This window comes from Eriocheir sinensis, chromosome 52 (genome assembly GCF_024679095.1).
Source record: "Eriocheir sinensis breed Jianghai 21 chromosome 52, ASM2467909v1, whole genome shotgun sequence".
Lineage (NCBI taxonomy): Eukaryota > Metazoa > Arthropoda > Malacostraca > Decapoda > Varunidae > Eriocheir > Eriocheir sinensis.
Genome location: NC_066560.1, coordinates 1,959,628 through 1,973,606, shown reverse-complemented (window position 1 = coordinate 1,973,606; position 13,979 = coordinate 1,959,628). Strand labels below are relative to the sequence as shown.

The 13,979-nt window shown below is 42.9% G+C and overlaps 1 protein-coding gene across 3 annotated transcripts in view; it reads right to left on the bottom strand.

Moving 5' to 3' along the window:
* The window catches only part of LOC126982878 (uncharacterized), a 77,901-nt gene that overhangs the window by 12,243 nt on the left and 51,679 nt on the right, over positions 1–13,979 (bottom strand). For 2 of the 3 annotated variants that reach the window (XM_050835156.1, XM_050835154.1), the window contains exon 3: positions 4,378–4,450. In XM_050835156.1, coding sequence (XP_050691113.1) covers positions 4,378–4,450 — 73 coding nt within the window. Of the gene's footprint in view, positions 1–4,377; positions 4,451–5,735; positions 6,685–9,671; positions 9,747–13,979 lie in introns of those variants that run through there. The other variant, XM_050835153.1, reaches the window with a different exon arrangement.

The window sequence follows — 13,979 nt, the reverse complement described above, 5'->3', positions numbered from 1 at the left end:
CGGTTCAGACTGGCTTGTTATTCTTGCAGGCGGGTCAGTAGGAAGGAGCAACGGGAGCGGCGGTAAAATTCTACAAGCAGAGGCGGCGGATTTGCATGAATATCTTAAGTTTCCTCAGCTATTACGATATGCTGTAGAGTTTTCAGTGACGCACGATCATTCTCCTTAGTGATCCGAGACATGATTTAACTTATTCTTACACGCTTAGGTTTCTACTACTACTACTACTACTACTACTACTACCACCAGCATCCCCACAATAAAGGGTTCAGGAAGCTGCTGGGAAGAGCCGAGCGTGGCGGGTGATGATGCTAGCCTTGCGTTCCCAGATGGCGTCCCTGTACCACTCTCGGCTGCATCCGGGCCAAGGATTCATGGACTGCACCTCTACCACTGCGCCTCGCCTAGTGCTGATTGGATTGCCACGACCACGACGACTGACAGCGCTACGTACACGGCGTCAACACTACCACCACAACTATTATATTGCTATTTCGACCTGTGATATTGCTGTAGCTGCTGTGTCTATTACTACTACTACTACTACTACTACTACTACTACTACTACTACTACTACTACTACTACTACTATGTTATCAAAATTATTTAACTCTCCAAACAAAATCTCCACTTGAAACATTAAATTATTGTTTCATCCACTTTATATGATTTCCGCTACACAAACACCTTCTTATCAGTCTAATGTCTTGTATACAGTGAAAGTCATTATTGTTTTTATATTTATCGAGTCCATGAAACACAACACTTCCTCTCCTCAATCACTCTTCCCTTTGTTTCTTCGTTGTTTCCTGCGCGATAGAGGGTCAGCACAGGAGGCGGAAGGACCAAGAACAAGCGATAAGGAAATATACATGAAAAAGAGGCAGCGCACGACGAATTAACGAGAAAAAAGTTGCGAAGTAAAACATAATGATATAGGAAGACAGAACTTAACGAATCCGCGAATCTAGGACATGTGTGTTGAGAGAGAGAGAGAGAGAGAGAGAGAGAGAGAGAGAGAGAGAGAGAGAGAGAGAGAGAGAATTGGACATAAAGGAGAAAGGGAGACTATATAGGGGGGAGGGAGAGATGGAGGGACATTGGGGATAATCATATATATAGTGCAGGAGGAGGAAGGGAATGGGGTGATTGGATTGACTCTATAGGGGGTTAAGGGCCTCATTTTAAGACACCATCGCTTCTCACATCAGCTATTTCTAAAGGTCAAAGAGGGGTCAATCGAGTTTTCATGAGTGTTTTTTAAGGTTCATGGTACAGAAGGGTCAAACTACCACCAGGGTCATAAAACTACCCCTGGAAAGGCCTACAGCTCCTACGAAAGCCACGTTAAATAAGTGAACTTGGGCGACAAAATGTTTTAAAATACGACCCGAAGTCCTCTGAGAATCCACAAATCAACCCTTTAAAGAAAATCAAGGGAGCGAGAGTGAAACCTTCGCAGATTACGAAGAAAGAAAAGCAACAAAAAAGTCGTCTTAGTTCAGTCAGTGTATAAGATACCGGGGAAAAAAACTTGGTGGTGTTAATAAGAAAAAAAAAAAAGACTATAGTAATATTAACAGAAAAAACCCGTGATTGTGTAACTTTTTCCACAATGAGAAAAGAGCGAATGATGGACTGCATGGTATATATATGGTGTGTGTGTGTGTGTGTGTGTGTGTGTGTGTGTGTGTGTGTGTACATCATATTTCTTGCATGGTGACAGCGTTCGAAACGTCCCTTCTTTCCTCAGCTCCTGCCTCCTCCTCCTCCTCCTCCTCCTTATTGTGAAACACTACGCCCTTCACCCTATGCTCATCAATATGCAGGTACGTGTCATCACACCATCTTTTAACCTTTATATAAACAATCAATGGACTAAAAATATCGCAAACTTTCGTTATTATTTTGTTTCCGCTTCACTCGACCACCTCGTGTCTTGTGTAAACTTTGTAGAACCTAATTCCTTGTGTGAACTCTGTACTGTCTCATCTCTTATGCAACCCACGTGTTAATTTGCTTTGCAGCTCGTGTAAAACTATCCACCTCCATCCACTTCACGACAGATTAACAAGACATTTCGACAAGGCATGCAGCGAAACAACGATATGAATATTACATGAAGAATCACCGACACACACACACGGGAGCGCACGCAATCCTAGAAGCCAAAACTAGTGAAAACTCGATTGTAGGGAAGCTGAGGTCTGCATTTTTCCACCAATTTGAATACACAAACCGCAACTTGGGTTATACTTCTGCATGTCAACAGTCAGTCAGCCAGTCAGTCATTCAGCCAGTCAGCAGTCAGCCAGTCAGATAGTCAGCCAGTCAGTCAGTCAGTCAGTCAGTCAGCCAGACATGTCAGTCAGTCACAACGATGCCAGATTATCGTACTCAACATCTTATATTTACCAACTTCCGACCCCAAAACTGTCTCCTGGGCTCCAATAACTAGATTCATTTATATTTATCGTTAAAATAGTTAATTGCTGATGTTTCTCGGCAATAGTTAGGCGTCAAAAACCGGTAAAAACTATGCTCTGAGTACGATAATCTGGTAACGTTGGTCAGTCAGCCAGTGCAGAAAACTTCGAGTAGAGGACAAGAGGAGAGAGATAAGTAGAAAGAAGAAAAAGAAGGAAGGCAGGTATTCAGCTAGAAAGGCAGGGTGTTGAAATAGAAGGAGTGAGTTAATAAAGGAAGCATGAAGAAATAGGAAGGAAGGGAGGAAATAGTACAGGAAGAGAGGAAGGATATAGAAAAGTACGAACGGAAGGAAATAATGAATGAATGGAGAAAAGGAAGAAAAGAAGAACGGCAGGAAGGAAGGAAGTAACAGGAAATAAACTAGAGGGAAGAAGGGAAGAAAATGAGGAAGAAAGAACGGGAGGAATGATAGATAGTAAGACTGTAGATTCACATGGAAACCGTACCTTGTGACTCCAGATTATATGCAATTCAACGGTGAAGTTGTTAAAAAATAATAAAAACGACACAACGGAGAAGAAAATCGAAAGAGGTAGATAATCGAGTCTTCCCTTATTTACCTCCCTTCTAAAAGCACCTCTGAGGTTCCTTGTCAACTGTTCATTGTCCCCAGAAGAGAAAAAAAAATGACACTCCCCACGAAAAAAAAAGAATGTGGGGAAATTACCAGCCGCCTTTTGTGAACCTTATAGAGGTGTTCTGAGCAGGCGACACATCTGAACACATTAATAATATAACGCCGTTGATTTTTCCGTGAATTATTTTTTTTTCTTTTAATATTTATCGCCTAGTATCACTAGGGGAAACGGGCCCTTGTCCTGAGACGGCCCGTTAAGAGTGCAAAAATGCTCCCTCCCTGCGCTGGGGAGCACGGGCTAAGCCTATTGGCGGCCCGTAGCAGGATGCCGACAGACCGACTCTATCGGCGATCGAAATCTAGCCGACCGAGTCGGTCTGTCGACGAGGACTGGCGTGTCTCTGAGTGAACTATTATAGTCTGCATCTAAGTCAATATTGCCTAATTATGGATGCAAAGACGTGTACCTACATTTATAGTAGCTGTTTTCTAAGTTCTTTCCAAGTAATGTTATTTTGTTGATATGTTGATCATTATTTTTTTTCAGTAAAATCAAGTAAAATGTTATATAAATGCTTGAGAACAGTCATATTATTGTTGCAAATGAAGGGGCAAATAGTTTAGCAGTAGACTCAGATTTACTGTAGTTATTGCCTAAACGGTGTCATTTTCTTTGGACGTCGTGGTTGCCCTCGATTAGGGCCAACTGAGCAAGAAGCCACCACTGCTAAAACTGATGAAATTGATTTGCTGTTAAAATACATGGAGAGACAATGCAGTAAAAAAGGATAAACACGAATAAACATGTCTTTCGTTAAGTAGATGCGGTAATGAGCAGCGAAGCATCCTTCAGTGCGGGGAGAACGATCTGTCTTTAGGCTCACATTGTCACACGGAGGGGAGAAAAAAAAAAATCTCTAGCGGTACTTCCCCACCTTGCGGCACATAATGGCCTGCTGATGGGGAAAAAAAGAAGAGGTATATTCCCCAACATTTTATCAACCCCGGAAAAAAAGGAAAGAAAATAGGGGTTGCTCAACGTTGTCAACCACACAAGAATAGGGGAAAAAAAGAAAGAAAATGGATCGTGGGGGAAATTTGAGGTGTTGGTGATTGTGATAGTAGCAATAGTAGTGGTAGCAGTAGTAGTAGTAATAGTAGTAGTAGTAGTAGTAGTAATAGTAGTAGTGAACAGACTAACAAATAATTTAGTAAGCAAGAGGAAATCCCATGCCCGACTCAGCACAGGTAACATAGCATAGCAGGACAGGTGAGCAACAGGTGGGACAGTGCTGGGCTGCCGTACTCACCTCCATGTAGGGGTCGGTGGGCACCTCCAACTCGATGTCGGTGGAGTCTGTGTTTTGTCTCCTCCTCATTTTGCTGCGGAGAGAAGAGGCAGTCAGAAATGGGGCAGTTTAGAGAGATGGGTGGCAATGACGGTGTTGGTGTGACGGTAGTTGTTATGGTAGTGGTTTTATAGTCGTGATGGCGGGTGTAATAGCAGTGGTGAAAGTGCTGGTGTTGGTGTTGGTGGTATTATTCCCTAACTATTGAGGATTCTTTATAGATAGCGAGAGTATTACCTAAGTGGGACTGTGGGAGAGGATAGAAAGGAGGATGAGGAGAAGGATGGATGGAGGAGGATGAAGAGAGGGAAAAGGAGGTAAGGAGGACAGGGTGGAGATGCTAAGGGAGGGATGGAATGCCAGAGAGAAGAAGAGATAAAAAGGAGGATGAGGAGAAGGATGGATGGAGGAGGATGAAGAGAGGGAAAAGGAGGTAAGGAGGACAGGGTGGAGGAGATGCTGAGGGAGGGAAGGAATGCCAGAGAGAAGAAATAAAAAGGAGGGCGAAGGATATCAAAGGAGAGAAGAAAGAGGAATGAGGGAATGACCTGATGACCTGAATATATATAAAAAAAAAAACCTATCACACACACACACACACACACACACACACACACACTAGATAAATATATTAACAGGTAGAAAGATAGTCATGAAGGTCAGCTGTCCAATAACTAAGACGTGTTAATTAATTTGCATAGTCGGGTAGGCCGGGAAGGCAAAGTTATGAACGGGGGGAGTGGAGAGAGGAGAGGGGAGGACATGGGGGTAGATGAATGAGAGGGAAGGAGAAGACTGGAGGGAAAGGATGAGAGGGTTCGATGATTGTGCTAAATGCTAGAAATAAATAAATCATAACAATTCTAAGAAACCTGAAAACTCACGATATATCTGTAACTTCAAACAAGCGAAACGATCTTCAAGAAAAAAAAATGTGCATCGTAAATTAAATTAGAAATGTAGGCGAGTTGCAGTAATAAATATTATCATAATAGAATAATATCACATTATATAAACATGCAAAAAAAAAAAAAAAAAAAAAAGGCTTAAACTATAACACCAATTAAGACACGACCAGCCAGCCTGTAAACTACACTATTATCATTATTATTATTATTATTATTACTATTATTATTATTATTATTATTATTATTATTGAGATCTATGAAAGGCCGTTAAGGAAAAAAAATGGTATAGACTCACTCCAAACAGCGTCCCCTTGATGAACAGAAAAATGAGAGACAGTGACAAAAACCTCTCAGTGAACCAGCCAGCCAGACCGGGGGCGGACCTACCGAACCTTCTCCTACACAACCTACCGGGAGACCAGGGCGAGGTGGCGAGTCTGCTCAGCGAGGATGGCGGCGGTGGCAGGGTCGAGGATTGCAAGGTTCACCATACTCTGGCTGAAGGTGACGCGGATGGTGGAGAGGCGGCGGGCGGACATGGCCACCACCCTGCCACCACGACCACCACCACCGCTGCCGCCCTTTCCTCCATTACCACCACCACCTCCGCTCTGATGACGCGTCCTACCAGTGGCGGAAGTATTGGTGGAGTTGTTGTTGGTGTTGGTGGTGCAGCATTTCTTTTGGTGGTGGCTGAGGTGGTGATACTGAGTCCTTGTTGACGTCGGTGCCTTCATTACAATCTGGATCATTGTTACTTTTCTTTTCAGGTGAAGATTTGTTTCTTAGGTACTTGTTTTTTTGGTTGATGCCTTACAGTGACGTCTTGAGTTCTTATACGAGGGATGGTGATTTGGTGAGATTGTTTAGTGATGCCTCAAGCAATCTGGTGGAGTGCTGATTGGTGCTTTGGTTAGGGTGAGGCCTTTGGTGATTGGGTGGAATGGGTCTTAAGGTAGATGTGGTGCTTTATAGTTTCCTGGTAGTGCTGGTGACGACTAGGGTGGCTGGTGATAAGGACGATAATTCTTGGGTGAATGATTGGTGATGTTTCGTTTCTCCTTTGGTAGATTGGTGACTTTGAACGTGTTTTGGTGATGCTGTTTCTTAGTGGCCTAGCAACTTGTTTATACTTTTGTTTACGTGGTGAATCCCGTGTTTTGGTGACCGTGGTAATACTTGTCTTTAGCGCTGAGTTGGCAGGTGGTGAGTCTTGGTGATTTTCCCTCGTTGGTGCTGCTCTTGCTGGTGATCGGTTGGTTCCTTTGGCAGCTATTTGAACGAACTGTGACTGTTGTGAATATTCTTTCTTTCTTTTACTTTTCAATCAACTTAATTTTCCCTTTCACTGTTTTAAAACCTGTAGAGGAGATAGTTTTTCAGCCTCATATATAAATTGCTTGTTTAAGTGTTCCTCTTTTTTTCGTATTTCACTGAGGTTATGCACTGGTCCGTAACGGTGACACGACATTGTGAAAAATACGATAGATGGAGAGATCGATTGATAGATAGATAGATAGATAGGGAGAGAAGGGAACAAGAACACGGTGAAAAGAGAAAGAGAGAGAGAGAGGGAGAGGGATAGGGTGTCAGAGTTACCCACTGCACGCAAGTCTCAACTCAAAGTGTCTTGCTCGTCACTCCTCCTCCCTTGTCTTCTTCTTCCCCCGCCTCCTTCTCCTCCACTCTCCCCCTCCACCTCCCACCTAATATCCCCCCATTTCAGTCTTGACCTAAACCTCTTCTTCTGCTTCTCCCCCCTCCTGCCTCACGCCTACACTCCTCCCCCCCTTCCCCCCGTCCTCACTAACCCCTTCACCCTGATGCTCACGTTCCCCAAAATCCCTTTCAATCCATCTCTTAACCCCATCCTGCCTCTTTTCTCCCCTCACTGCCCGTTACACACTCCTTCAATTCTCAAACAACACCTCCCCACAAGCAAAATCCCCTACCTCTCCACCCCCCCCCAAAAAAAAAAAAACTTAAAAAATGAAAGGATAAGGAAAGTTAAACAAGAATAATGACATTGAATATAACAAAATAGGCCTGCCATTCATTCTTCCTCCCTCCTCCTCCTTTTCCTCTCTCTCCTCCTCCTCCTCCTCCCCTCCTCCACAGACAGGCAAGGTCGAGCAGGGAAAGTGTCCAAAACTTGACAAAAATATATACAAAAACTTGCTGGTGGGCCTTGAAAGGGTCGCGGCCAGGTGGCCTATGTGGAGGGGCGGGGCAGGTGTGTGTGTGTGTGTGTGTGTGTGTGTGTGTGTGTGTGTGTGTGTGTGTGTTGGGGGGGGCTAACCGTGACCTTCACACACTAGGAATGAGCTGTATTTGGCCACACAAGTCGTTAAGGAAATACGAGACAAGACTTGCTGTGATAATTGTTGTGGGACAAGGAAAAAAAATCTTGTTATAATCAACGTTGATGAATAAAAAAATGCTTGGATGAAAGTGGCGCTGCTTTACTTACTGTATGTCTTCATTGTTATTATTACCATTATTATTATTATTATTATTATTATTATTATTATTATTATTATTATTATTATTATTATTATTATTATTATCATTATTATTATTATTATTATTATTATTATTATTATTATTATTATTATTATTATTATTATTATTATTATTATCATCATTATCATTATTATCATCATTATCATTATTATTATTATTATTATTATTATTATTATTATTATTATTATTGATATTTTCAAAGCCACGATCACCCACTCACAAGTTTCAGTGTTGTTCTATCAACTTAACACACATTTGATCGGGTACATTATTATTCTGTTTTATAGAGAAATACAATATATGCTTCTTTACTGCTATTATCATCTATATTATTATCATTATTATTACCATCATTAGTATTATTAATTTTGTTACACGTTTTGAAAAAGCAAGTCTATTTTTGTTTTCGAGTAAAAGATAAGTATACTTGAAGTTACAATACTGACATACAACGCAATTTAATTAAAGAGAGAGAGAGCACCTGAGTGACGTCAATGAAGCGCTCGGAAGGTCACTGATATTTCCTGTAAATTCTTCCCCAGAGTAAAAAAAAGTTTCCTGTATGCTAATGATAATAAGAGGAAAAGTAGAAATAGTAGACATGAAAAAACTATTCTTCGTCATAGTTTTCATAATTTTTCTCTATCTACCTCACACTCTTCCTCTCTTCCTCATCTTTTCTACATTACATCCTTTCTCCTTCCTTGTAATCTCTCTCTCTCTCTCTCTCTCTCTCTCTCTCTCTCTCTCTCTCTCTCTCTCGTGACCCCTTCCATTCCACTGTCTTATTTTTCTCTCCTGCCTTTCTTGATAGACTCGTTCGCCTTGTTTCCTCTCGCTCTCCGGGTCATTCTGTATGTAAATTCGTCTCTCACCTTTCCCCTAGTCATTCCCTCTGATCTCCTTGCTTCTCTGTCTCTTCCTCTATTCTCCTTCCTTTCTTGTGTTTCATTCCTCCCCCTTCCTCTCCTTCCCTCTCTATCTCCTACCTGTTTAGTTATAAGAATACCGTGAAATGTTTATATTTTTTTTCAAGAATTCAAAAAGGTGGTTACTATGATTTCTTTAAAATAACCACAACAAACAACAGTAAAGGCAACGAGAATACAGCAATAATGATGAATAATGAAAAGAGGATTGCGTAAGACTTGAGTGTCCCGTACCAAACACGTATGGCTTTTGCGTCTCCGATCCCACAGAGTGAAATATGAGTGGGATCTGAACCTACTCACTCTCTCTCTCACTCTCTCTCTCTCTCTCTCACTCTCTCTCTCTCTCTGAAATTTGAGTGGGATCGAACCTACTCTCTCTCTCTCTCTCTCTCTCTCTCTCTCTCTCTCTCTCTCTCTCTCTCTCTCTCTCTCTCTCTCTCTCTCTCTGAAATATGAGTGGGATCGGAACCTACTCTCTCTCTCTCTCTCTCTCTCTCTCTCTCTCTCTCTCTCTCTCTCTCTCTCTCTCTCTCTCTCTCTCTCTCTCTCTCTCTCTCAAACAGTAAAACGACAAAGGAAATGTAAAACGGAATAAGAGAACACACACACACACACACACACACACACACACACACACACACACACACACACACAACTCCCTCCCCCCCCTCACAACACCACGTCACCGTAACACAAGAAACTTTACCCCTTAAAAAAATGATAAAACGAAACGCACACGACGAAGACGAAGGCACTGAAACGCTATACAACAAGTCCTTTAGAGTGCGTGAGGCGGTAAAGAGCACTCTGGCGGTGACGATGATGCTGTGTTGAGTTCGTAGGCGGTAAATAACTCGCTGATGCTGACGATGATGCTGTGTTGAGTACGTACAGGAAGGCAGCGGTGAGTGACGTAACGCGCGGGCAACCCAAGACACCACCTCCTCCCAGAAACAGGGCCGGCACGGGACTGACCTCGCGTGCCGCCCGGTCACCCTTTAAATACCCCGTGACCTTATGTGCCTGCCTCTCCCTCCTCCTCCCCCCTCTCCCTCTCTCCCTCCTCCTGGATACTCATTCTTACCTTCCCTCCCTCCTTCCCTCCTCCTCCTCCCCCCTCTCCCTCTGTCCCTCCTCATTCTTGCCTTCCCTCCCTCCTTCCTTCCCTCCTTCCCGCCTGTTCCTCCTTTCCCCTCGCCCTCTTGTCCTTCCTTCCTTGCTTTGTTTACTTTTTTTTCTCTCCCCTTTGTTCTTTTTTCTCTCCCCATTTTACCTCCTTGCTCTCCCCTCCCTCCCTTCTTCCTTCCTTCGTGTCAGTTCCTCCTTTCCCCTCGCCATCTTGTCCTTCCTTCCTTACTTTTGTTTACCTTTTTTTTCTCTCCCCTTTGTTCTTTTTTCTCTCCCCATTTTACCTCCTTGCTCTCTCCTCCCTCCCTTCTTCCTTCCTTCCTGCTAGTTCGTCCTTTCCCCTCGCTCTCTTTTCCTTTCTTCCTTCCTTCCTTCCTTCCTTCCTTGCTGTGTTTACTTTTTTTCTCTCCTCTATTCTTTATCCTCTCTCCTCATCTTTCTTTTTCTTCGCTGCCTCCCTAAATACTTCTTCATCCCTCCCTCCCTTATGTCCTCCCCCTCCCTTCCTCCTTCCAGTTCCCCTTTCCTTCCCTTCCTCCCTCCCTCCCTTATGTCCTCCCCCTCCCTTCCTCCTTCCAGTTCCCCTTTCCTTCCCTTCCTCCCTCCCTCCCTTATGTCCTTCCCCTCCCTTCCTCCTTCCAGTTACCCCTTCCTTCCCTTCCTCCCTCCCTCCCTCTCCTGTTTGTCCCTCCCCTCTCTCTTCCTCCTTTCCTCCCTCTCTTCCTAGCTCTTTGCCGTCTCTCCCTTCCCTCCCTCACATCTGTCCTTCTTTAACTTTCTCCCTCCTCGCCTTCATCTTTTCCTCCTTCACTCCTGTCCATCCTTTCCTCCCTCCCTTCCCTTCTGTAGTTTCTCGGTTCTTTTCTCCCTCCTTCCCTCCCGTCTCTCTTTCCTTCCTCACTCCTTCAAGATTCTCTCCATTGTTCCCCTTTATATTATTGAGCACCCCATTACTCTTTCTCTCTCTCTCTCTCTCTCTGTCTTTCATGCGCTTTCTATGAACATAATGTGTTCATAGAAAGCGCGTGCACGAGAGAGAGCGAGAGAGAGAGAGAGAGAGAGAGAGAGAGAGAGAGAGAGGATGTAGAGACCTCCTTCAAGACTATCCCTGTCTATTTCGGGAAACAGGAGAGCCTTGTAATCAAGGATACACACACACACACACACACACACACACACATATATATATATATATATATATATATATATATATATATATATATATATATATATATATATATATATATATATATATATATATATATATATATATATATATATATATATATATATATATATATATATATATATATATATATATATATATATATATATATATATATATATATATATATATATATATATATATATATATATATATATATATATATATATATATATATATATATATATATATATATATATATATATATATATATATATATATATATATATATATATATATATATATATATATATATATATATATATATATATATATATAAATCAATAACACGTTTTGTTTTCATGAGGTGTTCTCCGACGCTAAATCACAAACATTACCGTCAAATCCACTTTCACCGCTTTTTTTTGCCTCTTTTTGCGATATCTGATCAAGTTTCAGTGTTTACATCAGTTTTGTGTTAATGCCTCTCGGTGCAAGGCTCGAGACCCGCACCTGACACCTCACGGGCCTTGGCTGCCTCGCTCGGGGTTCTCTTCAGCAAACTTTATTTTTATTTGTTCTGCCTTGCCTGCCTGCGGCCCGCACGTGTACCCCCGCCCAGGTAGTCTTTCCTTTCCCTCTCTCTTCTGCGGGGGTCAGCGAGGCAAGTGACCTAGCGCGAAGCGAGGTCAGGGGAAGAAAGAAGGTCAATGGAAATACCTGGAGGAGAGAAAGTGGAAGGGGAAAGAGAAAGGTATACGTATTAACTGGTCTGAGAGGAAGGGGAGGATGGGGAGGGAAGGGGAGGATAGGGAGGGAAGGGGAGGATGGGGAGGGAAGGGGAGACGAAGAGAAAGGGAGATGAAGGATAAAGGAGATGTAGGGAGGACGGGAGGAGGGGGGGAATCGGAGAAGAAAGAGTGGGAGATAAAGGAAAAAAATACATGGAAGAGGAGGGAGGAAAAGAGAAAGGAGCCGTAACATAATGCTCAATGTTATATATCTCGTTCCTCTCTGCACGCGGCTACCCAGGAATGTCTTGGTACGAAGGCTTACGGGACACAGTGGTTTAGGTATTCCAGGTATGTTTTGCTATATAGATAAATAGACAGATCGATAGAGATAAATAGAGAGATTTTTATACGCTACAGTTTAAAAGTTTGTAGCAGCGGGGATCATGCTTCTTAATGGTCTATCCAAGCGAGAAAAATGAAAAAATATCACCCCTCACACAAACCCTTTCATAATATATATCAAAGCATTTGTGATCAGATTATGTATTATCTATTTTGGGGGGTTTATATCATGGCACAAATTTGACCCGTCGCTGCTACACGGTAAAGCCACAAATTTGGCCCGTCGCTCTGTCGGCCTGGGGAAGGGATGACTCTGAGGTTTGAGGGGACGGGAGGTGTTAAAAATTTATAGAGATGAGTTTTTTGTTAAGGAATACTAGAAACTCTTTTTATATATTTTTTTTCAGAAACTCGTTATATGATGTTTTCAGGAGAGAGCAAGGCTGAGTTCGTAAAGGCAACGCTTCAATTTTCAAGTTTCCTGTTACCTTGTGTTTAAGTTCTTGTAATTTCGTTATTATTGCTATTAACATGATTATTTCCGAAGACGTGTGTGTGTGTGTGTGTGTGTGTGTGTGTGTGTGTGTGTGTGTGTATGTGTGTATGTGTGCTTACGTGCGGAGGTCGAGGTCACCACACACACACACACACACACACACACACACACACACACACATACACAGACCGATAGACAGACAGACAGACAGACATACAGACACACACACACACACACACACACACACACACACACACACACACACACACACACACACACACACACACACACACACACATGTGGGTTGCCTCGTCTTGGACTAGTCATGAGGTCACGGTTAGGGGGCGGAGCAGTTGGTCATCTCTCTCTCTCTCTCTCTCTCTCTCTCTCTCTCTCTCTCTCTCTCTCTCTCTCTCTCTCTCTCTCTCTCGTCACCAACACACACAGAATAAATCAGAATCACAAATCACCCGCAGCGCAGCTTTCCTTTAGGACACGACGAAGAGACAAAAACAAAAGAAAGAAAAGTAAGATAAAACAATACTCATTTCATTCACTGTGAAGACTGTTTTATTCTAAGGTGACCTCGGTGATCCTCTCCATCCCATTGGTTCTTGACCCTGTGGTGTGAGCTACCCGTTACCACTGGACACAGGCCAGAGTGACATCCGGGTTACCACAGTTTAATTCCTCCAAGTTTCCCCAAGTACCCATTTATCGGCCAGCCCGGAAGGGAAAAGCTGGGAAAGCCCGATGACTGCCCCAGACGGGATTCGAAGCGGGTCCAGCGGATGCACAGGACGAATATCATTTAATTACGTTTTGTTTAATATGATTTCAGTCAGTGACATTTTTGAGTGTGGAGGAAGGAGAAATTTACGCTTTAGATTGTAATGTTACAGCGATCAACTTTGGCACAGTACCATCACCGCCACCACCAAGACCAGACCACCATCACCGCCGCCACCACCACCACCACACTGCCATCACCACCACTAAAACAATCCCATCCGCGCACTACTTCCATAAATTGACCTCTCTTTCGGCCACCTCTTTTGTCTTTTTTTTTAGGAGCAGCGAGTAGCGGGCTTTTTTTGTGCCCTTGAGCTGTCTCCTTTGTTGCAAAAAAAAAAAAAAAAAATCCCGGTGAATCACGTAACAATATGGTACCTTTCTTTGTAAAAAAAAAAAAGAATGAAATCGAAATGAAAATCCTCAAAATTGATACCATCTTCAGCGCTGCATCCAACGTGACCTGACCTCTCCAACACGTAAGGGAGGACAGTTTCAGGATTTTCTCGTAATGTGCGAGTCCCTCTCCCATCCTTGACCGAT